General features: G+C 31.4%; 1 protein-coding gene across 1 annotated transcript; it reads right to left on the bottom strand.

Annotated features, from left to right (window-relative positions):
• Positions 1–2296: 2296 nt before the first annotated feature.
• LOC139489488 (nuclear protein localization protein 4 homolog) lies at positions 2297–25288 on the bottom strand. The gene is made up of 15 exons (XM_071275929.1): positions 25140–25288; positions 22733–22816; positions 18478–18590; positions 17977–18156; positions 17474–17522; positions 16270–16364; positions 15349–15472; positions 14907–15086; positions 13835–13996; positions 13358–13484; positions 12569–12729; positions 10996–11175; positions 10074–10190; positions 8815–8926; positions 2297–5741 (listed from the first exon to the last, which is right to left on the bottom strand). The coding sequence occupies exons 1-15, from the start codon at positions 25164–25166 to the stop codon at positions 5584–5586; spliced, it is 1869 nt and encodes a 622-aa protein (XP_071132030.1). The 5' UTR covers positions 25167–25288; the 3' UTR covers positions 2297–5583.
• Positions 25289–25291: the final 3 nt, after the last annotated feature.

Here is a 25291-nt window from a genome sequence, read left to right as displayed (position 1 = left end):
GAGCTAGAGACGTTTCCAAAACAAACAAAAAAAGAGTGCACATGCTGAAATGTCTCGCTTAAAATTCTTTACTCACCTTTGAATGTATGTTGATAGTCCTAAATAAAAAGCTTAACTACAACTATTACACAAATTTAAAATGATCCAACAAATTGAGGTCAAGGTCAAATAAACCAAACGGATAATACATGTACACCTCACCATATTCAAGGTCAGATGACACCTGCCAGTTGGACATGTACACCTTACAATTATTCCATATACCAAATATAGTAGATCTACTGCTTATATAGTATCTGATATATGGACTTGACCACAAAAACTTAATCTTGTTCACTGATCCTTAAAATGAGGTCGAGGTCAAATGGAAACTGTCCGACGTACACGAAGACCTTACAAGGCACGCACATACTAAATATAGTTTTATGTTATTACTCATAACAAGAAAGAAATTAACATGATTACAAAAAATCTTAACTTTTTTCTCGAGAAGTCACTGAACCATGAAAATGAGGTCAAGGACACTGGATATAGGAGACGGAAACTTCATAACACAAGGCATCTATATACAAATTATGAAGCATTCAGGCCTATCAAAGTCTAAAATATAAAGCTCTCAAGAGGTTAGTTAACGCTGCCACCACCGACAATTCCTTATCCCTATATCGAGCTTACGGCGACAGACTGCAAGCTAAAAATTAAAAAGGCTGCTGCAAAGAAAAATCAACCAAAGGCTCATCAGGTTGTCTAGATTAAATAGAGAATGATCTTTACTGCACATCTAAATATTATGAAATGTAAAATGGAAAAACGTATCTTTTTTTTTAAAAACAAATCCATAATAGAAGTTGCACAACTGAATAGGTTATCGATCTTTCTATGGAGTTCCAAAGATATGGATTCAAAAAACTTTTTTTGTCAGAAGTAACAAAGTTCCAAAGCTTGAAATAAGAAATATACATAAAAGAAGTCAATAAAAGCAGGTGCAAAAATCGAACAAATGTGCAATCATTCCGTGGAGTTTCAAGAATCTAGATTGAAAATTGTAATAGTTTATTACAAAAAGTTTCTACAATCTTTCATAAATTTTGCTGAAAAATGATTATGTTCCCAAGATATGAAAAAGGAGAAAAAGACATCCTCAAACAATTCCATAATAGAAGGTGTAAAATTTTAACATGATGATTATGGTTGATTACTATAGAAGTTGATTTCACAAAAATAACACCATTTTTCGTATATATTTTGGAAACAAGTTCCCATCCAGGGAAAGGGACAAAGATAAAAAAAAACCACACAACTTCATAATATCAGGTGAACGACTTAAACATGCATGCAAACGGTGTTTCAATGTCTGTTTAAAAACTGCAGAAGTAATTGATTACACGAACATGGGGACATGCATTGTAAGTTTTGCTTGAAGGTGGAAACATTCATTTAATAATTCCATAGTAGCAAGTGCACACCTGCTTGTCTGCCAGACAAACTAAACTATCAGCCCGTATTGTATGTACTTTGTCCTAGTCATCCAAAAACCACTACATGCTCACGAAATAGCCAAAATTAAGTAGCGGTATTTTTATTTCTGTTCTTTATCTCAAAGTCACAGTGAAGCCTTCAACATAGAGTAAATACTATCACCTCACTGATCTAATGGCTAAATGTCAATTATGCTCATCTAGGCAGTGAGGAACACGGCTTTATGATGATATCAACAATTAAGATAAACAATAATTAGATACTAAAATCCAAGAGATAATTTCAAATTCTTTAATTAAATTCGGTTAATCTTCCTATTAATTTTCTCAATTTGGTTGTTCTGATTCAGTCCCTGGATAATAACATGCAGTATGTTGCAGTTCAGTACTATCATAAGAGATGTTATTGTTACTGAAAATTGTTTGATAAATTTACGTAGGATTGGCAAATTTAGCAAATTATTGCAAGATTCCTATATAACTAAATCTTTAGTAATAACATCTGATGTTCAGAATATACATCTGGGGAATGAAGTCTCTGAGAGGTTAGCCAACAATCAAGCCTTACATTTATAAACTGCTGATGAGAATCATGTTGAACAATGTCATTGCTCAAGTAACTATTGGTTATAACATACAAATATTTCCAAGTTCTGTATGATAGTATAGAAACCAGATGGAATCATAGTTTGGTTTGACAAAATAGTGACTACACATCAATATAAACAGAATCGTATTCCATGTTTGACTGAAAAGTTACTACGTCAAATGGAAGAACATTATCTTAATAAATCACCAATTAAATCAAGAACACAAAAGTCTTTTTAATGTATTTATTAATTATCAGAATAAATAAGACATTGTGTGCACCAATATTCCTTTGTCAGGCTGATAAACAAAAATATATAATTCATGTTAAAAATCTCAAGTCCAAAATTTTTATTCTCATGCATTCCAAGCAAAACTATATGTGAATTTGGACTAGAATCTTACTATGGGTTCATTGTTAGCATTATTATTGTTGAGTTCAATGACATTACACAAGGCTGGTTTAACTTTCTATTTTTCAGAGTGTTTTCTACGTTTTATATGACATATTTTGAGAATGACATTGACATGTACAATTACAGCGTAAAAAATACAAACAAAAAATACTATCCAATCATTCTTTTATTTCACTCTATCTCAAGCAGAGGACCTCCTTTCCTGTCCTCTTGTGTTTTGTGTAATAAATGAAAAAGTAAAAGAATTTAGCTCATCAGAAAAAAAAAATATAGCCCAATTAGCAATCAGTCATTTATTTTCGTAACCAATATAAATGGTATATATCTAAATTGAACCCACAGTATTCTAGAACAATTTTTATGTAGTTCAGATCTTTTTTACATAACCTTTTTTAGTTAAGACTGTTATCAAAAACAAACAAGATAAATATCCTCAGTTAAAGGCTTATTTATATACTGCTTCCCCCATCATTACTGCATTCTTTACTTTAAATAATTATATCCACTTTCTTTCACTAGTAACAGACTTTGAACTGACAACCTAAGCTTGCGTGACATTTCAAACTTGATGATAGGTCTATATAACTATCTTAAGGGTCACTTGAGCATATATTTCACTCGTGGCAGTCATGCATAGGAAGAAGGATTTTATTTTACAAATAAACCAGATGCTCCACAGGGCGCAGCTTTATACGACAGCAGAGGTCGAAACCCTGTACAGTTGGGGCAAGTATGGACACAAAATTTAAGCTTGATACAGCTCTGAATTTGGATTGTGATTAAATAGTTGACACAACATAGGTTTCTGACACAGAATTGAATGTGGTCTAAATACTTAAATTTAAAAACTTAAAAATTTTAAATTGGACATTTACCTATTATGGTCCAATATCCAAAATCTAAATACATGGTTAGATTCAGCATATCAAAGAACCCCAAGAATTCAATTTTTAATGAAATCAAATAATGTTCAATTTTAGACCCTTTAGACCTCAATGTGGACCAATTTGAGAACCGGGCGCATAGTCAAAAATCTAAGTACATGTTTAGATTCAGCATATCAAAGAACCCCAAGAATTCAATTTTTGTTAAAATCAAACTAAGTTTAATTTTTGACCCTTTTGACCTTAATGTAGACCAATATGAAAACAGGACCAAAAATTAAGAATCTAAATACACGGTTCGATTTGGCATATCAAAGAACCCCAATAATTCATTTTTTGATGAAATCAAACAAAATTTAATTTTGGACCCTTTTGGCCCCCAATTCCTAAACTGTTGGGACCAAAACTCCCAAAATCAATCCCAACCTTCCTTTTGTGGTCATAAACCTTATATTAAAATTTCATATATTCCTGTTTACTTATAATACTAAAGTTTTGTGCGAAAACCAAGAAAAATGCTTATTTCTGCCCTTTTTGGCCCCTAATTCCTAAACTGTTGGGACCAAAACTCCCAAAATCAATCCCAACCTTCCTTTTATGGTCATAAACCTTGTGTTTAAATTTCATAGATTTCTATTTACTTATACTAAAGTCATAGTGCAAAAACCAAACGTCTTCGGACGACGACGACAACAATGACGACGACGCCAACGTCATACCAATATATATACGACCAAAAATTTTTCAACTTTTGCGGTCGTATTAAAATAAGCCTTTTTCAGGAGAAAAGAAACCTAACTAGAGGAACCAAAAAGTCAGTACTTTAAACAGCACCAGAAATCATTTTTTTTACCTCTCATCAATTTTTTTTTATATATATATACTGAACAAAACATAAAAAAACAGCCTTTTGAAAGAATTTTCAGCATTCAAATTTGAACAACTCATATATTCCTAATTAAAAAATAACAAGCAGGAAAAAGGAAAAAAAAAAACTCCAACATTTTCATAAACTTGTCAGATTTGTAAATAATCAAGGGTTAGTCAGAAGTTTTTGTGATTGTCAAATTTTGAGCATTCAGCAAACAATAGATACAGCTCAAACTTACTTTTTTTTCTTCGCCATAATAATGGATAATTTGAAAGTTTGTATTCTGTTATATCCCTAAAATCTGAAATAAGTAATAATTTCTTGGAGAGCAATGAATATAGCAGTATTTATATTTTTCATCATTAAACATGGTTCTTCACCAATGGTTGAGAAAAGTAAAAGTTTTTTTTTGTGGCATTGATACATATTTTCAACAAGGGTGAAGTAAGGCCTAACCTATCTGTCACATAAGTTCAGCTCCCAAAATAAACAAAAGTTGTGGTCATTACCTACCAAGAAACACCCCTCCATAATTAGGGCCTACTATTCAAGATGTTCTCATTATCTTGTGAAGATTTGTCAATCATCAAGGTTTTTTTTATGTTTTTTTCGTTATATTATTCTGTAGAAAGCAAAGCAGTAACACTTGATATAATATCTTCCAATACAGCCATAAATGGTTCCTGTATATGGTAAGAAGTGTTTTTAAGGACAAATACAAATTAAGCCAAAGGTTGATGACAGTAAAATTAAATTATAATCATCAGACATAGGCTCACTTTAAGAAGACAATCTATAAAAAAAACAGTAGAAAATCTATAAATCAAGATCAGAATATGACTTTCATTGACTACAGAGAATCTTTATTTACACTTTGACAATAAATTACTGACAATTCGTTTATTTTCATGGGAATTTATTTTTGTGGATTGAGGGAAAAATGCATGTTTGTAGATATTTGATATCATGTTTTTACTATAAATGCATACAAGCCAAAGAAAATTAACACTTTGGTTGACCCTTAGCCATGCAATCCAAGAAAATAGAAATCCCACAAATCATAATGAATCTACAGTACAGTGCATGTAAACCACAAACCAGGAACTTAAAATAAAAGTAATTTTCTTTACAGTTCAATAAACAATTTTAATACACAGTACTCTATAGCTGTAAAGGAGACCAGAAAAAAACCAACATCCCACATTCTATTCATTTGACTAACTATCACTCTATCAGGAAATTAACTTTCAGATGAAAAAATGCCACTGGTTTTCTGGTATTCTTAGAATATTCTTTGACAGAAATAGCACTTTAAATATTTCTCCTACGATGATTAATACTAATAGCTATTGCTTAGGAAGTGAACACATATCACAATGGTCTTTATCTGTTGTGTTTATAAATGTACAATGTGCACACGTCCAACTTGAGCCTATAGGAGGTAATGGTGCAGCCTTCGGTCCAACGTAAGATGATGATGGCCTTCCTGGAAGTGGAGTGGGAACTGAAAAATAGAAAAATTCTTTATTGATTTTTACTTACTGTGCACAAAGAGGTCATTTTGATGTTTAAGAATCAGTTATGGGTGTTGGCAATCAAAGTGATGGAAATCACTCATGGAAAGATTAGAAGAGTAGTTTGAAAAATTTCATATTAAGGTATGGTGGGGGGAAATGAACATTAATAAAGCACTATTGCTGAAAATTACATTAACAGCAGGTCTATAGAAGGAAAAGTGCTTTTCCAGTCGAGAATTAAATGAGCTCATTTAATTAAATAATATGGGTCTCTTAATTTGCACAGTTTTAATTAAACTGCAGTTTATATCTTATCCGAATAATGTTGCCCGTTCTGAACATGTTAAAAAAAACAAAAAACAATTGCAAATCAAAAATCCTTCTTGTAAATGCTTCCAACTATCATTGTAAGACATAAAATCCAGACCAACAGCTAAGAACTTTAAAGTGTCAACAAAAATAATCTAAATATGTTGTTTTGGGACATTCTGTAAGTTGAAACATAGGTTATATGACATTGAAGATTAAAAGTTGTAGAGTAGTATTTCTCAAAACAGGGCATTGAAAATGTACTTTTTCAACGTAAACAAATTAAAAAAAAACTTATTTTATTAAAATTTGGATTCTTTCTTATAAAAATATATATTCACTTCTAATAAAAATTCAAATGACTAAAATAGACATAATGATTGATGGAGAATAAATTAATAAACAATGGTTTTTATGCTAAATAATTAATTTGTGTCACGCATATACTTTTTGTTAACCAAAAAACAATTGAAAAACCAAACTTTGTATCAAAGAATGAATTTCCATGTTTGGCTAGGACCTAATAAATTTTTCAACAGACATGGTGTACAATGATTACATATATAGATTCTACCACTGCATCAAGTGCGATATGATATTTACCCACTTTAGACAGTTAAAAATTCAAATTTAAAATGCAAGACTTGACAAGCATTTATTGCGAACCCTATCATAGTTTTCCATAGATTCACCTGCAAGTTACCTGTTCATTTAAACTTTTGGCAGTTCTATTGTCCCATCTAACAAATACAACAGGTATTGTTCTCTGTGTAGTTTATTCACTCAGACCTTTAAATTTCTTCTAGGAGAAATATATCACTCATTGATTAATCTACCTGAGTAAAAAATTGAACTGTCAATGAAGAAAAAATACTTATACCAATACTAAGTAAGGACTCACAAAACTGCATGTGGTGTTGTATTTATTCGATACCTGGAGTAACTCGTTTTTAATGTGTTCAATATTACATTTGTAATACTGATTCAAAAATTAAAAGTTGATTTCTGATCAAATATTCAATATTTTTGTGTGTTTGATAAATAAAAAATTGAATATTATTATTTTTAAATTAAGGTCTTCATAAACATAAGTCTATAAATGAACAACAACAAAAACATGTAAATTCATTGGAAAATACTAAAAAATGTGTCTGAAATAAACTTTTTAGTATTAAACCAGATTTTATATTGAACAGATTGAAAATATATTAATGATAGATTGAATAAATACAATATTGCATACAGTTTATGTGAGTTATTAGAAGTATTTCAATAAAAAAGAAGATAATTTTTTGGTCAGGTAAATTAATCAATGAGTGATATATTTCTCCTAGAAGAAATTTAAAGGTCTGAGTGAATAAACTACACAGAGAACAATACCTGTTGTATTTGTTAGATGGGACAATAGGACTGCCAAAAGTTTAAATGGACAGGTAACTTGCAGGTGAATCTATGGAAAACTAAGATAGGGTTCGCAATAAAATATTTAAAATCTAACTGTCGAGAGTGGATAAATATTGTATAACACAAGATTTAGTGGTGGAATCTGTTTCTCTAATGATTTTAAAACAATATGCATCTACTGGTATTCATTTTTTTAAATGATCTGAGCAGCCTGATACGACTGCAGAGGTTAAACCCTGAACAGCAGGAGCAAATTAAGCCAAATTTGGACACAATATTCAAGCTTGATACTGTCTGAATTTGGATTCTGATCAAATTTTTGACATAGTATAGGTTTCTAAAACAAAATAAATGTCAAGATCTTACATATCTATTGCGCAATACTGTGCAATTAAAGATTCTTCTTGCAATATTTCAAAAATTTAAAATTTGAAAAATTTGTAAAAAAGTAACCCCTTAAAAAAATTTGAACCCCAACAAACTTTTTGAATTGTCCCTTTGAGCAATTACCCCCACACTCAATCCCAGCATTTCCTTTAAAGTATGGAACCTTGTAGTACAATTACAGAGAGATCCTTACTCTTAAACACATTGTATTGTCTGGAAACGAAAAAAATGCTTGTTTTAGGCCCCATAATTCCTACATGAATTGGTCAATCACCCCAAACTCAATCCTAGCCTTCCTTTTGTGATATGGAACCTTGTGGTACAATGTAAGAGTGATCCGTACACTTACACACATGTACGTCCAGAAACTACAAAAATGCTTGTTTTGACTACCTTTCTGGCCCTTAAGTCCTAAATGCTGGCACCATAACCCCCAAAATGAATAAAAATCTTCTTCTTGTGGTATTAAACATTGTGGTATAATTCAAACTTATATACAATTTATTATCCTGAAAGTAGAAAAATGCTTGCTTTGGGTCCCTTTTTCTAAACAGTTGGAACCATCATCCCCAACCTTCCCTTTGTGGTATTGAACCATCTTATTAAATTTCATAGAGATCCATTCACTTTAATTAAAGTTATTGTCCGGATATCAAATGTGTCTTCGGACGACGCAGACAATGACGATATATCATACCATTATACCATCCCAAAATTTTGCGGTTGTATAAACAGATGTGTTCTTTCTATGTGATGTCATCAGGCACGGTCACTTTTTTAATGCCGTCACAATAGGTAATTCAGTTGAAAGCAAGAAAATTCAATGTCATAATCGAATCTTGATCAATGAAGAACTGAGATCAAATGAACCACACATTGATTAAATTATTTTATACAATGGGTGCAGAAAGGGATAAATAGACTAAGAATTAGAGAAATATTCTTATCACATGAACTCACCATGTGCTGCCATCATTTCTTCCACTGTTGCCCACTCTTCTGTCTTTTTAAACTGATGAGCAAGTGTCTCATCATTATTTCGCACTGCATCCAGTAATATGCATATTTTTTCCTGAAAACAAATGAAATACTCATGACTATTACTTTTTATTTGATTGTTTATTTATTTAAAGAGGATTGCCAAGAGTCAGAGGCTACATGTGGGTCTCCTCATATAGCCACATGTTTTGGTTGTGTATATCTAAATTTCTAAGTTTGGAAAAGGATGCATATGTTTTTTATAACTAAAGGGATAGTTTTCATTATAAAACCTATGTAAATATACTTTTTTCTGAAGAAAATTCTTTGATTTGTCCACATTTAGATAGTTTACTTTTTTTAATTGCTTGCTTCCAAGACATATTTTTCGTATACAAAGTTACCTTAGCGCGACCCATCTCGTAAAAATGTGGTGATCGCAATACGCATGGATCTCTCATTGAAATAAACTATTATCATGATTATCTGATTGTACATGTTATACAGGTGCTCAATATCCATGCTTCTTTGTTTATTGTTTACTATAAGGTGACAATTGGTAAACTTCCGCTTCAAAACACTACAAATAATTAGCCGCCATATTTTCACTTCATAACAGACAGAGAGAAAAAAATGATGAACATACCATATGTTCGTGTAAAAAATGATAAAATCGTGCACAGAAGACTAAGTTTATGATAAATACATGCATTGGTTCAAGAATTGAATAAACATTATTTTTCACCAGCTACTCGTTTCATCTAACTTTAAAAGAATCACTCCTAACATCCTATAGCAAAGAACTTCATATTTGTATGCCCCTCACAAAATAGAAAAGGAGGGGGGAGGTATTGTTTACTGTTGCACTGTGTGTCCACTATAAGAATAAATATTACTTTTAGAAATGTATCATCAATCTTACAAGACTTGCTGCTCACTACATTGCATCTCTTGATTTTTTGTTTACGCATCTTTAGGAATTATCTGTAATCAGGACTTTTAATGCACGACAGCAAAACAAGGATATATTCTATGCATTACTGTGCTGGGCTCATTTTTCACATTTCCATGTTCAGTGAACAAATATTCTGTTTCAAAACACTTATCTGACATGGTTTTTAAGAAGTTCACTTAACGATATGTGTATCCATTCAATCTTGCTGACTCTCATGATTCAAATTCAAACCGTGTGTATCACAATTTTTTTTTATAAATTTGATATATTTCATTTATTACTTTACCTTTAATGGTAATAAATCTGATGTGCTGAGATAAAGCAGTAAATGAAAGTTTGCCATAGCTTCTAAAAATCGGTTTGGTGGAAACTGTTGTAAATAGCTTGTCAATGCATTGAAATCCTGAAAAATAATGACAATGAAATTAGATCAAATTAGACAAACTGCATTTAATTTGGATGCATAAACAATCATTCTAAATTTCTATATGTTTCAGTCCTGTTGAATATAGTTGTTTACCTAAAAAAATGTTAATCCTGCAATTTTTTCATGTTACTAGATAATATTTATGTTTATCATATTTTACAAACCTATGAAATTTGATCTATAAAGAGAAGGAAGTGATTTCTGCATGTAAAGTATCTGTACTTGTAATCTCATTTTGCTACTTACCTGAAAAAGTAAAATCACAAAAATGCAGAACTCCAAGGAATATTCAAAACAGAAAGTCCCTAATCAAATGGCAAAATCAAAAGCTCAAACACATCAAGCGAATGGATAAAAAGTGAAATATTCCTGACATGGAACAGGCATTTTATTATGTAGAAAATGGTGGATTGAACCTGGTTTTACAGCTAGCTAAACCTCTCACTTGTATGAGTCTTAATACAGTTTTATCTGGATTTTATCCTGATTACAGTAGCAATCTTTAAGTTAAAAACTTCTTTAGTGCCTCGTATCAAACTTTATAATAAACTTACCATCTCTTTTTTCTCCTTACCTGTGGTTGTCCCCTTACTACAGCAGCAATCTTTAAGTTAAAAACTTCTTTAGTGCCTCGTATCAAACTTTATAATAAACTTACCATCTCTTTTTTCTCCTTACCTGTGGTTGTCCCCTTACTACAGCAGCAATCTTTAAGTTGAACATTTCTTTTGTGCCTCGTAATTAAACTTTATAATTAACTTAGTTTCTTTTAGCTACTTACGTGTGGTTGTCCTAAAACATGTCTGTTCTCAACAGGAAAGGATGTGACTTCTGTATGTAGATGAGATCTAAATGTATACTGTGGTTCGACAGGGAATGCTGCTGGCATATCTAGTAAGAGATACTCCACAGGAAGAGGACGTGCAAGTTGTGTAACCTCATTTCCATAATTATCCTTCACCTGTTATACCAGTAATAATACAGTAAAATTTATATCTAGAATTTATGTCTAATTATAAAACAAGAATGTGTCCTAACTACACGGAGTCCCCATCCACACTTTCATTTTCTATGCTCAGAGGACCGTGAAAATGGGGTAAAATCTCCAATATGGATTTAAAATTAGAAAGATCATATCATAAGAAGTTTCAAGTTGATTGGACTTCAAATTCATCAAAAACTACCTTGACCTAAAACTTTAACTTGAAGCAGGACAGACTAATGAACTGATGAATGAAAGGACACACAGACCAGAAAACATAATGCCCATTAATGGGGCATAATAAATGGGGCATGAAAAAGACAACAACTCAACATTATTAATTTCCAGAAAAAACACTAATCATTCTTCCATACAAATGCTAAGTTATATGTAAACAAATTTATGGATGGATAGATGGTTTGACTGACAATGAACAGGGTGACTGCAATACACACCTGGTTTAATGAGTAGATGTAAACTTATGCATAAACATTTCTATGATGTTTTACAGTTGTATTTTTAATTCTATCTTTATTGGTACATTTAAGGAATGACTGCAATATTTTTTCTGCCTATGAAAAAATAACATAAAAAATTTGGTGCACACTGAATAAAGCACGTAGCAGGTTATTTAACAGTGTGCACCACATTTTTTATGTTATTTCGAATAGATAGAAAAAATATTAGTCATTTCTTATAATTTAATTCTAAATTAATTTTTAAACCGTAGATAACCATGAAAAAACATTGATGACATCACGGTCACATGACTAAATTATGTCTATGGGCTGATAACAAAATAATGTGAGCCAATCAGAAGATGCATTACATCCAAAATTAAATTATTCTCCCATGACGTCGTAGTGTTTGGATTAAATGACAGCAACAAAATAACTCTTTTGTTATTTAATTAGAGCAAACAAGTGTGAAACAAATCTGATCCTACTACCAATCTTTTCAGCTTACATGGTAAATGCCTAGCATCCATCACATTCACCAGATGCTTGGCTGATATATCAGCTTACATGGTAAATGCCTAGCATCCATCATATTCACCAGATGCTTGGCTGATATATCAGCTTACATGGTAAATGCCTAGCATCCATCACATTCACCAGATGCTTGGCTGATATACCAGCTTACATGGTAAATGACTAGCATCCATCACATTCACCAGATGCTTGACTGATATACCATTTTCAAAGATAAAATTATTCATCTATTATCATCAAAGACATAGTACAGTAAGAAGTATTGTGTCTATTTAAATTATGAAAGTTGAAAGCAGTTGATTCCAAAATTGTAGATATTCAATTTACGTTGTTTACTTCATTATCAACAAATAAACATAATGAATTATAACAACAGTTACCTTATAGAAGACATCAGGAACATACTGTGTTTCACTAGATTCCTTGACATAACCAAGTTCTGAAGCATCTATCGTTGGTATAAAACAATCATCCCTAACCAAAGCCATACATTGATCTGATACCTGGTATCCTTCAAAGTGGATTTGGTTTGTATCATCACCTATAATGTTCAATCATTATAAGAAAGTATTACAAAACTGGTGGTTTTTACTTCATGACCTTAAATACCGAATTCCACAGCATGGTTGAACTCTGTTATATTCAGGGAATAAGAAAAGAGATATATACAGTAATTATTTAAAAAGAAAATAGTATAAAAGTGAATATGTTCAAGTTTACCTGAACAAATGAAGCTGGATAAAGACAAGAAAATCAAGAATCTTTATTAAGTGTTTATGTTCATCTAATAAGAGTGAACAAAACTACATTATCAACAAAGCTGATGTATTTATAAATTATTGTTGATTTTCTCAACTCTCGCTTGAGCTGGTATGGGGAAAAGTGTGAAAAGCAATCGAGTTGAGATGACCAATGATAATCTGTTTATTGCTATTCTAACTATAATGACGTTGTCAATTTCATGTCAATTTCATTAGCAATGCCACATGCCCCCTTAGTTTCTAGAGATAATTTTCATATCACTTGACTCAGCTGAGAAAAGAAATTTTCAAACAGCAAGATCAAAGGAAAATTTCGTAAAATAGCGATAATCAAAAATATTCATTTTATATTTCCTCTAAGATATAAGTCAAATGAAAGATTTGTTGTAGATTATGCAACTTTCTTACCTGTGACAACAACTGTGACAAACTTAGAACCAAAATGCCCGTCGGATGATAATTTACATGGATTAGGATGTTTGTTCTGAAAGTGAGCTGCCTGGATACATTCTTCAGCACTCAGAAAATGAGAATTCTACAAGATATTACATTACATGAGGGAACAATATAAACCCAGTTCATAAAGTATATTTAAAAGCTGAACATATTTGTAACTTAGCAGTTTTACTTATATTTTCTCACATAATTCTGCTTGAGAGCCTTTTGACTTGCTTGTCATTTTTATAAACAAATATTATTTTGAGATATTGTTTGCTGCCCTAACTCTCTTTAATGACTGACAGATTATGCCCCAGCCAATTGTTTAATTTTTTAGCAATTATTTGTAAATATTGAAATTAAAAAAAATAAACTGTCAAATATTTCCTCCAGTTTTAAAAAATTGCTAGCGCAGATAAATTGTCAGAATTACAGTTATATCCTTACAATATTTCCCCTGAAATGTTTGACAGTTCCTTTGGATAAATCATCAGCTATCAGATCTGTAAAAATCCATCCAACTTGTCGTATTCCTAGCCTCTCTGCCACTTTATTAACGTCATGTTCTAATATGTCCTCTAACAACTCTATGTGGCCTTTTGTATTGATCTGAAATAATGTATACTTTGTTCATAAACTGTGGATTTATTGTTATTGTATAGCAATATAATATTTCCCACAGAAAGTAACCAAAAGTTAGCGTGCAATAAATTCCAATATTGCACTAGTGCAATAAATCTTCAAAATTCATGACGTCATCAACGACAAAATCTTAGTTTAAACCAGTTTTTACTTTCAAATATTATATTGCTATACAATAAAAGGGTTATTGCATGAATATTGGGGAATATTGTCCCTTGTAGAACATATATTGCACTTCCAAATATAAAATTCTACTCGGAACAATATTCCCCAATATTCATGCAATAACCCTATATTATTGGTTGGATTCTAATTTTTATGGATTTTATCTGTATTGGGGAACCACAAATTTAAATGTTCAACGAAATTACATTTTCTATAGAAAATTAATGTATGCAGACTAAAGCTACACCAAAAATTTCAAATATCAAAGAAAATGCAATTTTCCTCAATCAACAAAAAATTGGTACACACAAAGATAAATAAATACACAGTTTTAATTGGTACACACAAAGATAAATAAATACACAGTTTTACAGTAAGAAGAGATATTTACTTTATAAATGGAATATGTAATTTTGGTGCTCTTTCTCTGTAACACCTGGGTATATTTCTCTCTTTTCATAATACATACTTACAGTAAAATGATATTCCCTTATGCTTGATGTTCTGTTATGTTTTGTAATCATGCCCTCAATAGGCTATTTACTAGTTTAATAAAGGAATGGTCATATCGATCTAATGATTCATCCGAGGTTCAATACAAGGATTCCTTCAAGCTTGAATGAAATGAATTTATATATATTATCAAAAATTTAATATTAAAAGTAAGAATATAAAGTATATTCAATACATGACAATAAGAAATTGAAAATACCTGAGGAGGTTCATAAATAGCTGACACAGTAGCCTTAATTCCTAATGGTGTATCTTTATGTGGTTCATATCTACCATACATAATACCAACTCTCTGACTGCCTGTACTTCTCCAGAAGTTGAGGAAAGTATCAACAATGGATGGATTCTCAAACATGATGTAATCAACATGGCGAAATTTCTAAAATCAAAATGGCAGACAAATTTTTTTAATAATAATTACAGAATAGTTTCTCCTAAAAATCAACTAAAAGTACTTAAAGACTTTCTGAATAAAACGATTTGTAAAGAACATGATATATGTCAATAAATTTATTCAATTTTTCCTTCAGAAACAAAAACGCATATGACAAATGCAAATTAGAAAATTGTTTTTAACAGATACTTTGTTGACGTCTGGACCAATTAGTAGCAGACTATAATTACAGTAATTAAGAACTTACCTGTCTATTGAGTGTAACAGCATTTGGTTGACATTTAGTACAGATTCCACCTGGCCATGGTGGATGCTCAGTACAGCCCGGTTTGATTTTACAACTCAGATTTTCTAAATATGCAAATTTACCTCTGAAAAATTAAAGGAACCTTAGAAACTATTTATAATTAACTGTATATAATGGGAAATTCTCACAGTTCTTTTCCCCATTCAGTCTAATTTTCCTTAGTGGACGATATTTGAATAACAGGAGGCTTATCATTTCAACCCATCAAATGTGCTCTTTTTGGAGTTAATGAAGTTGTTTCTCTATTTTAAATTTTTGTTGATATTTTCCAAATGGACTTAGCTTTCAAAGTTTTAAGCATTGATCAACTATTACTGTTGTCTCTTGCATTACATGCTACAATGTGTGACCTTAAAACTCCATAAGTATTTTCTGTTAAACATACAGCAAATAAGTACAAGATATTTTTTTTCAACAAAGACCTGACCTAAACATTTTGTAAGTAAAACAAAGCCAACAATTAAAATTAAGAGAATTATTAGAATGTTACCCCCATCATCTTTTCATAATATAATCAAGCATAATAAAGGTATGCAGAAGCTCTGCAAAGAAAATGTAATTCAAGTCAAGTTTACTAAAGACTAGATAGCATTAATATTTATTAAATCTCCATTCTTCTGTACAATCCATCCAATCAATATGTAATCCACATTTTGTCTTATACTGGCCAGGGTATTCCAAGAAGATGTTAACATACAACAATGTGAAAAACAGATAGAACTATAAAAGAGAGTTACCCATCTAGGTGATCTTATAATTTTCTTTTTGGATAATTCCTTCTTCAATTCTTGAAGCATGTCAATGGATCTTTTACAATGAATCTTAATTTCACAACAAGAGTGAGAAATAATAGAAACATACTTATCTACACCACTGGTCAGTTTTCTGATGTAGGAATGAAATGCTAAGAATTTTATTGGTGGATCACAGCTATTCAGGAACTCTTCATCATATGGCTGAAATAATCAGTGTCATAATCAATATTCACCATATTCACTGGATCATAACTATTTTACTTTAAACATATTTTTCATAATGGGAAAGTCAATAATATTTGCTCTTAAAAAAATCTTTTTTTATATTGCAATATTCTAGACCAATGCAGGTGTAACACCACCATTGAATTTCCCCTATTAGTGTTTGTTAAATTTGCACTTTTCAAAAAATTGTGCAGAATTTATTTTTGTTTCAAATAAAGAAATACTTGGCATGAGTAAAGGAGTAAAGTTTTATCCTGTCCAGTACTATAGAAAAAATTTCACATAACATTTCATTGCGTATAAGAAAATAACCATCACTGGAAGTTCAATACCAACCTTCCTTTTGTGGTCATAAACATTGTGTTTAAATTTCATTGATTTCTATTTACTTAAACTAAAGTTATTGTGCGAAAACCAAGAATTATGCTTATTTGGGCCCTTTTTTGGCCCCTAATTCCTAAATTGTTGGAACCAAAACTCCCAAAATCAATCCCAACCTTTCTTTTGTGGTCATAAACTTTGTGTCAAAATTTCATAGATTTCTATTAACTTAAACTAAAGTTATAGTGCGAAAACCAAGAAAATGCTTATTTGGGCCCTTTTTGGCCCCTAATTCCTAAAATGTTGGGACCAAAACTCCCAAAATCAATACCAACCTTCCTTTTGTGGTCATAAACCTTGTGTTAAAATTTCATAGATTTCTATTCAGTTTTACTAAAGTTAGAGTGCGAAAACTAAAAGTATTCGGACGACGACGACGACGCCAACGTGATAGCAATATACGACGAAAAATTTTTCAAATTTTGCGGTCGTATAAAAATAATGGTGATTTAAAATACCCAAGACATATGTTTATGACACAGAAATGTTTAACTGCAATAAAATGTAGGATTAATTACTTACAACTGACAAATTTAAGGAAATATTTTTTTATATTGTGTTTGGTCTTGATTACTTCAAATAACTTTTTTTATGTTTCAAAACCTTCCAATTATATGTATAGATATTCTATGGTGCACTCCTCCCTCTCCATGTTTGTTTGAGGATATTTTTACATGGTCAAACAATTTTACTTTTAGCATTACCTCTAATGGTACACAGTGAAGACATTTTCCATGAGGCCCATGTCTGCATCTGAAAGAAATTGAAAATTTTATATGTAACCATAAACTAATACCATTGACTTACAGTTACAGGTTCCCCTTCAACTAACTGAATCATAAAATTTAACATGCAAACTTTGCTAAACTTTCAAAGTCAATAGACCATGACTGGAGGGGCTCAATAATCTACATGGAAATGAATTGTTCCAATGCTTCTCAAACCATATATCATTGATAAACCATTAGTGCTACCCATTCAAACTTTGTTGAGGTAATAAAAAAAACTAAATACTAAGCAGCACAGACCCCACTAAAACCAGAGTTCATGTCAGGTGGGATTGTTGTGTAATTCTCAAATAACAGATTTTTTTTAAATTCTGGTATTTTCTCAAAGTTTATGATGTTGAGTGCTGCAAAAGCATAGTTGTCATGTCTTTGTCTACATTTGTAACAAACAAGACAAAAATAATCTCAGCAATACTTACAACTGTTCATTTCTCTTCCTGTATATTTTCCCATCTTCTTTATCTAATATTTGGTCAACTTCATCTTCCACCACGCCTGGTGCAGAACTCCCTGGAGAAGGAGCCATATTATCTGCCTGGTGAAGGTTTGAACCAAGGTCTTTACCATCAGTTGGTAATAAATACAACATGTCACCATGCCTGATATAAAGGTAAATACATATGTATTCTAGATAGAAATTTAATGCATATGTTTAGCACATTTGGGTCTATATTCAAAAGAAAATGAAAGCTCTGATTAATTACAAAAGCAATAGGCATGTTAAAAGTACTTATTCATTGTTATTATTATTAGCCAGAAAAACAAAAAACAAAAATTTTAGGCACCACTTTAAAATGAATGCATATTGAATCCCTTCTTAGACAAATGTGTAATCCATATTGATTATTGAATATATTATATATGTTAATCAACTCAAGATCTATATAATAAATCAAGTGTTGAAGTTCTATAAAACCTACTTAATTTTATATGAATCAATGGTTTTAGCTCTAGATGTTCTTATCCAGTCTTTTTTATCTCTATTTTTATAAATTCTCCAACCAGTATCTCCTAGTTGAAACTCATTCTGTATCTGTTGAAAAAGAAAATGTAACATCATGAAATTGTACTTTTTGTACAATTAATACAATACAGTGTTTATGATTAAGTTATATTTTACAAAGCATTATTGCCATAGATAAGTATTGCAATCCCTATTCATACATATTTAGTATACCCTTTTAATTATCACTACAAGAATTCAGAATAAAATGGTAAGTAATTTTATCTTACTAATCTGTTAAGCTGTTAAAAATCATTGTGATTGATTCCTTACGAAGATTTGATTTTTAAGTCCTTTATTCATAATAACCATAAAAATAGCACCTTTTATAGTAATTTTATCAACTGACAAGCTGAGATGAAAAGTCCATAACTTGTAAACATAGTGTAGACTTTAGAGTTTTGTAATTTCATTGTTTTCAAAATTCCAAAGTAGAAAAAAAAGACAGTAACATTCTTTGTAAAGAACATCCAGGGCGTTCATTATCACTGACTTAGTATATATATTTGTTTAGGGGCCAGCTGAAGGACGCCTCCGGGTGCAGGAATTTCTTGCTTCATTGAAGACCTATTGGTGACCTTCTGCTGTTGTCTGTTCTATGGTCGGGTTGTTGTCTCTTTGACACATTCCCCATTTCCTTTCTCAATTTTATTTTAATTTGAGTTTTTATGCATTAGTTCTATATGTATGTGTAACAGCCCCTATGTTCTGTCAATTACTTTGTTCTGGCGGAACTTTTCAACTAGTTATTTCGTTCCGATGGAACTTTCCAACTAGTTATTTTATTCCCAGTGCAGTCGAAAAGTTCTGGAAACTAGAGGCTCTAAAGAGCCTGTGTCGCTCACCTGTATTTACTAATGCTTTGGAAATCGTGTAAAATAAGGTTAAAATCATAATTTAAAATATAAGATATCATTAATTAGATACTATAATAATATCAAAGATAATAGCAAAAAACTGCAAAATTTCCATAAAACTACTAACTCAGGGGCAGCAACTCAACAACAGGTTATCAGATTTGTCTGAAAATTTAAGGGCAGATATATCTAAATCTGATGACCATTTCTGCCACCGGTCAGATTTGCTCTAAATGCTTCAGTTTCAGATATAAACCAAAAACTGCATTTTACCCTATGTAATATTTTTAGCCAATACTGCCATCTTGGTTCGTGGGCAAGGTCATATTTATTGACTATAAAGAGCAATAACTTTTTAAGGGGTCGATTGACCAATTTGTAGATCTTACTTTGCTGAACATAATTGCTGTTCACAGTTTACCTTTATCTATATTAATATTAAAGATAATAACCAACCAGATGCTCCGCAGGGCGCAGCTTTATACGACCGCAGAGGTTGAACCCTGAACGGTTGGGGCAAGTATGGACACAACATTCAAGCTGGATTCAGCTCTAAATTTGGATTGTGATTAAATAGTTGACACAGCATAGGTTTCTGACACAGAATGAATGTGGTCTAATGAACTTAAACAAAAAATTTTGCCTTTGAGCAATTCACAATGCTGTTGAATATTAATCCTCTCAAAAAAATGTTTGAAGAAATTTTCTTTTTATTTATGAAATCTGAAATGAGAAAAATTGACCCCCCCCCCAATTTTTTTTTTCACACCCCCCTTTCCCTTATTCCAAAACTGATCTCAATTCAAATTTCTAATGGAGTTTGCAACAATAACTACTCATTTAAATACATCATAAAATATTAAAATGTAAAAAAAGTGCTTGTTATCACTGAATGGTAAAGATTGTTTTAATTTATCAGTTGGTAGTAAAAGTGAATATTTGAAGGCCGTACGGTGACCTATAGTTGTTAATGTCTGTGTCATTTTGGTCTTTTGTGGATAGTTGTCTCATTGGCAATCATACAACATCTTCTTTTTATATACATTGTATATTGTGTAAAACAATGATTTAAGTTGATTCAACTACTATTCTGGACAAGGAAAGATAACTACAATTGAACATTTCTTGCTATTGCGAAATATTGTGCAATAAGATATTTCTTGCTATTGCGCAATACTGTGCAATTGAAAATACTTGCTATTGCATAATACTGTACAATTGAAGATTACTTGCTATTGCGCAATGCTGTGCAATTGAAAATTTCTTGCTATTGCTGAATACTGTGCAATTGAAAATTTCTTGCTATTGCACAATACTCAATATAATAATTTTGGATCCTGATTTGGACCAACTTGAAAACTGGGCCCATAATCAAAAATCTAAGTACTTGTTTAGATTCAGCATATCAAAGAAGCCCAAGAATTCAATTTTTGTTAAAATCAAACTTAGTTCAATTTTGGACCCTTTGGACTTTAATGTAGACCAATCTGAAAACGGGACCAAAAATTAAGAATCTACATACACAGTTAGATTTGGCATATCAAAGAACCCCAATTCTTCAATTTTTGATGAAATCAAACAAAGTTTAATTTTGGACCCTTTGGGCCCCCTATTCCTAAACTGTTGGGACTAAAACTCCCAAAATCAATCCCAACCTTCCTTTTATGGTCATAAACCCTTGTGTTTAAATTTCATAGATTTCTATTTACTTATACTAAAGTTATTGTGCGAAAAACAAGAAAAATGCTTATTTGGGCCCCTTTTTGGCCCCTTATTCCTAAACTGTTGAGATCTTAACTCCTAAAATCAATCCAAACCTTCCTTTTGTGTTGATAAACCTTGTGTTTAAATTTCAATGATTTCTATTTACTTATACTAAAGTTCTTGTGAAAAAAACAAGAATAATGCTTATTTGGGCCCTTTTTTGACCCCTAATTCCTAAACAGTTGGAACCAAAACACCCAAAATCAATCCCAACCTTCCTTTTGTGGTCATAAACCTGTGTCAAAATATCATTGATTTCTATTTACTTAAACTAAAGTTATAGTGCGAAAACCTAGAAAATGCTTATTTGGGCCCTTTTTGGCTCCTAATTCCTAAACTGTTGGGACCAAAACTTCCAAAATCAATCCCAACCTTTGTTTTATGGTCATAAACCTTGTGTTTAAATTTCATACATTTCTATTTACGTAAACTAAAGTTATAGTGCGAAAACCAAAAGTATTCGGACAACGACAACGACGCTGACGCCAACGTGATATGACCAAAAAATTTTCAATTTTTGTGGTCGTATAAAAACGGCAAAAATTTCTAAAAATTACCAATATAGTGGCAGCAACCCAACAACCGGTTCTCTGATTCATCTGAAAATTTCAGAGCAGATAGATCTTGACCTGGTAGACAATTTTATCCCATGTCAGATTTGCTCTTTGGTTTCAGAGATATAAGCCAAAATCTACATTTTTCCCCTATCTTCTATTTTTAGCCATGGCGGCCGTCTTGGTTGCTTGGCCGATGGCCAGGTGAGCTAAAAAGTTGCTTGTTGAAAAGTCACGGAACAATGTAGCAAAGGAAATAAGTTGCATTATCATGCAAATTTAGTATTCATAGTATCCTCAAGAGAGGGAAGAATCCCCCTCCTCATGTGGGTACTTTTAAAAATATCAATTTCAGATTAATGTATAACAATAAATTAGAACTTATTCCATTATCATGAAGGCAACATTCTGATCGAATTAAGTACCATAATAATGAAGAGAGGGAAGAATGAGGATCAGTATATAAGACACCTTTGTTCCCCTTTGCAAAGGTTCAAAGGTAATATGTTGCGTTTTTACTTTGCATCAATTCTCCAAATGGAACTTTGTAACTGGTTAATAAGTTCTGTTGGAACTTTTGGGCTAGTTTGTTAGTTCTGGTTTTGACTTATTTGCCAAAGAGGAACTTTGTGGCTAGATGATGTTCCTTTTGACTTTTGTAATCAGTATCTTGGTTTCCCTTTGAAATGTTCAAATATATGTATAATATGATACGCTTTTACTTTGTATCACTTCTCCAAATGAAACTTTGTGACTGGTTGGAACTTTTGGGCTAGTTTGTGAGTTCCGGTTTTGACTAATTTGGCAAAAAAGAACTTTCGAACTAGTTGATATGTTACTTTTGAACTTTTCAACTAGTCACTTTGTTATGGTGGAACTTTTAAACCAGAGGAAGAACAAAGCAACTAGTTAATAAGTTCCTTCGGAACTTTTCGGCTACTAAGTTCTTTCCGCCAGGAACTTTCCAACATTGAAACAAAAGAGCATATATACTCACCTTGTTTAGGAAGTCTGCAACAGACTCTGAGGATTTAGCTTCTACTCTCTTAGTACCATGCTCAGGAGACTGAATACGAACAACCTACCACAAAAAGTAGAACTTATTTATCATAGTTTGTTATAATTGCACAGAAATTAAAGATCATGTGACTGTTCATTAATAACGTTAGAGTACATGTAGTAATTCAACCTAATACAAACTAATACAAAAAGAAAAGATTAAACTGATCATAAAAGCAAAATGAAATTTAAGTTTTTAGTTTCAATACATGGTTTATAAACATGTACATGTAGGAAGCAATACTAATAAATTCAATAAAGTAATAAAATTGCATTAATATTAACGGACTCATACATGTCAACAAAATATAAATCATAACCTTTACACTAAAATTATTTACAAAAGGAGTGTTTTGTGTTCATCTATAAGCTGAAAAAAAATTTACGTGGCAAATTGGGCGTTATGTCATGTAAATGTTCTGAAATGAAGTCAAAATGTGCATGACATTTGCATAGTTTGTATTTTGTTGTAAAAGGACTTGAAATATCTGCCTATGGACAACGCTTTTATAACGCCATAATCAAATTGTGTCTTGAGAAGTACATCATCAGTATGATATTGTTCTAGTTTATGTCATTATGATATATTTCTATTATGAATTACAAACTACGTTGAACCATAAACGTCAAAATCATTCAATCGCGTAGTGGAATGTGTGGATTCTTATAAATTCTGTATATATATAACTTTTGGACTATATTCAATCTCGGTCTATTTCTGATATTTATTCTTACATACTTTTGATTTTTTAACCCTATATGCTAACATTGCCTATGTAAATTTTAAAATTGTTTGCATGCACAATGAACGACAAATTTATGTGACGTATAAAAAAAATTTCTGACATCAGACACACAAATCAATGAATGTGTTTGTAGATAGATGTTTTAGAGTTCTGTTAAATTGTCCCTTTTAAAATTGCTATACGATGATGACTGATGTACCCATATTTTGACTATTTTATTTATTGTGTCTGTTTAGTTTACACATCAATGTAAATATAACGGAATTTGACAAGACTGTCATCAAAGTGAGAGGGTTAGCCCTATAAAACCAGGTTTAATCCACCATTTTCTACATTTGAAAATGCCTGTACCAAGTCAGAAATATGACAGTTCTTGTCCATTCGTTTTTTATGCGTTTTGTTATTTGATTTTGCCATGTGATTATGGACTTTCAGAATTGATTTTCCTCTAGCTAAGTTCAGTATTTTTGTGATCTTACTTTTTTCATATACATGTATGTAAGGGTAATGTAAGTATTTTCCCAGTCATAATTCTAAATGTATAAATTAATTAAACCTTATTCTATAGCCATCATACTATCAGGAATCTGATGTACAGTAGTTGTCGTTTGTTTTATGTAATTCATACCTGTTTCTCGTTTTTTATATGGATTACTGATTAGACCGTTGGTTTTCCCATTTGAATGGTTTTACAGTAGTAATTTTTGGGCCCTTTATAGCTAATTGTTTCATGTGAGCCAAGGCTCTGTGTTAAAGGCTGTACATTGACCTATAATGGTTTACTTTTATAAATTGTCATTTGGATGGAGAGTTGTCTCATTGACACTCACACCACATCTTCCAATATCTAATCATTATTCTAGTGCAACAACGTTTGTAACGTTCATTTTGATTGGATTATGGATAGCATCACTTATTTACATGGCATCAATTGACAATTGATGCTATGGGATGTATGCGCAAGTGCAGACAGCATATGACAGATTTTAAATACATGTTTAAACGTTGTTTTCTGTCAGTTTCATTAGAATGGAGATAACAATATTGTATTTTAGGCTCCAACAGCATCAATTGGGGATTTGATGGTCGCAAATACCAGTTTACTGTCTCCGCTAACGCATGGCCAGTAAACTTAATTTGCGACCATCAAATCCCCAATTGATGCCATCGGAGCTTAAAATACCATACAGTTATCTCCTAAATATCCAGTTATTTTGTTATTCTATTTAGTTCAAAATATCATATATATATTGTATTGTACTTTGTTTAGTAATTACAATGATATTCTGCTTAGTAATAGGTGCTGTGATTGGCACCATAAAATATCTTGTATACAGAATTGTTCAGTTTCAGTTTCTGGGAATCATATTTTAGGAAAAAACCTACAACACGACCGCCACCTATCACATTTGTTTCACAAACATAACATATGATATATTCCATTGTGATGTGATAACATACCGATGAAATATTTTTTTCTGGATTTAAAAAAGAGCATTTATAAACGGATTTAATCATAAAATATATGAATATCTGATTGGTATTTAGAGCCCTATAAATTTTGTCTCTATTGTTTTTATAACATCGTGCTTAACTTACAATTGGCTTATGCTTGGAACTAGCCATTTTTGTTGTGTATTTCAGAGGAATAGTTTTGAAAATGAAAATATTAGTAATTTTCTACAAATAACTATTAGCAGACAGCTGACTTGCAAAAGCTGAATTTGTTCACCTGCGTCAACAAAACGCTT

Source organism: Mytilus edulis, chromosome 9, assembly GCF_963676685.1.
Source record: "Mytilus edulis chromosome 9, xbMytEdul2.2, whole genome shotgun sequence".
NCBI classification, from domain to species: Eukaryota; Metazoa; Mollusca; class Bivalvia; order Mytilida; family Mytilidae; genus Mytilus; species Mytilus edulis.
The sequence above is the reverse complement of the archived record's forward strand: the minus strand, read 5'-3'. Positions and strand labels throughout refer to the sequence as shown.

Bases quoted from the DNA above. Each gene is read 5' to 3' on its own strand.
- LOC139489488 (XM_071275929.1), bottom strand. From the start codon at position 25,166: ATGGCTAGTTCCAAGCATAAGCCAATT. The intron at 15,473-16,269 runs GTATGTTTCTAT...TTAATTTTTCAG, and splicing joins CTGACCAGTGGTGTAGATAA to AGGTAAATTTGCATATTTAG. The intron at 5,742-8,814 runs GTGAGTTCATGT...TCTATTTTTCAG, and splicing joins AGAAATGATGGCAGCACATG to TTCCCACTCCACTTCCAGGA.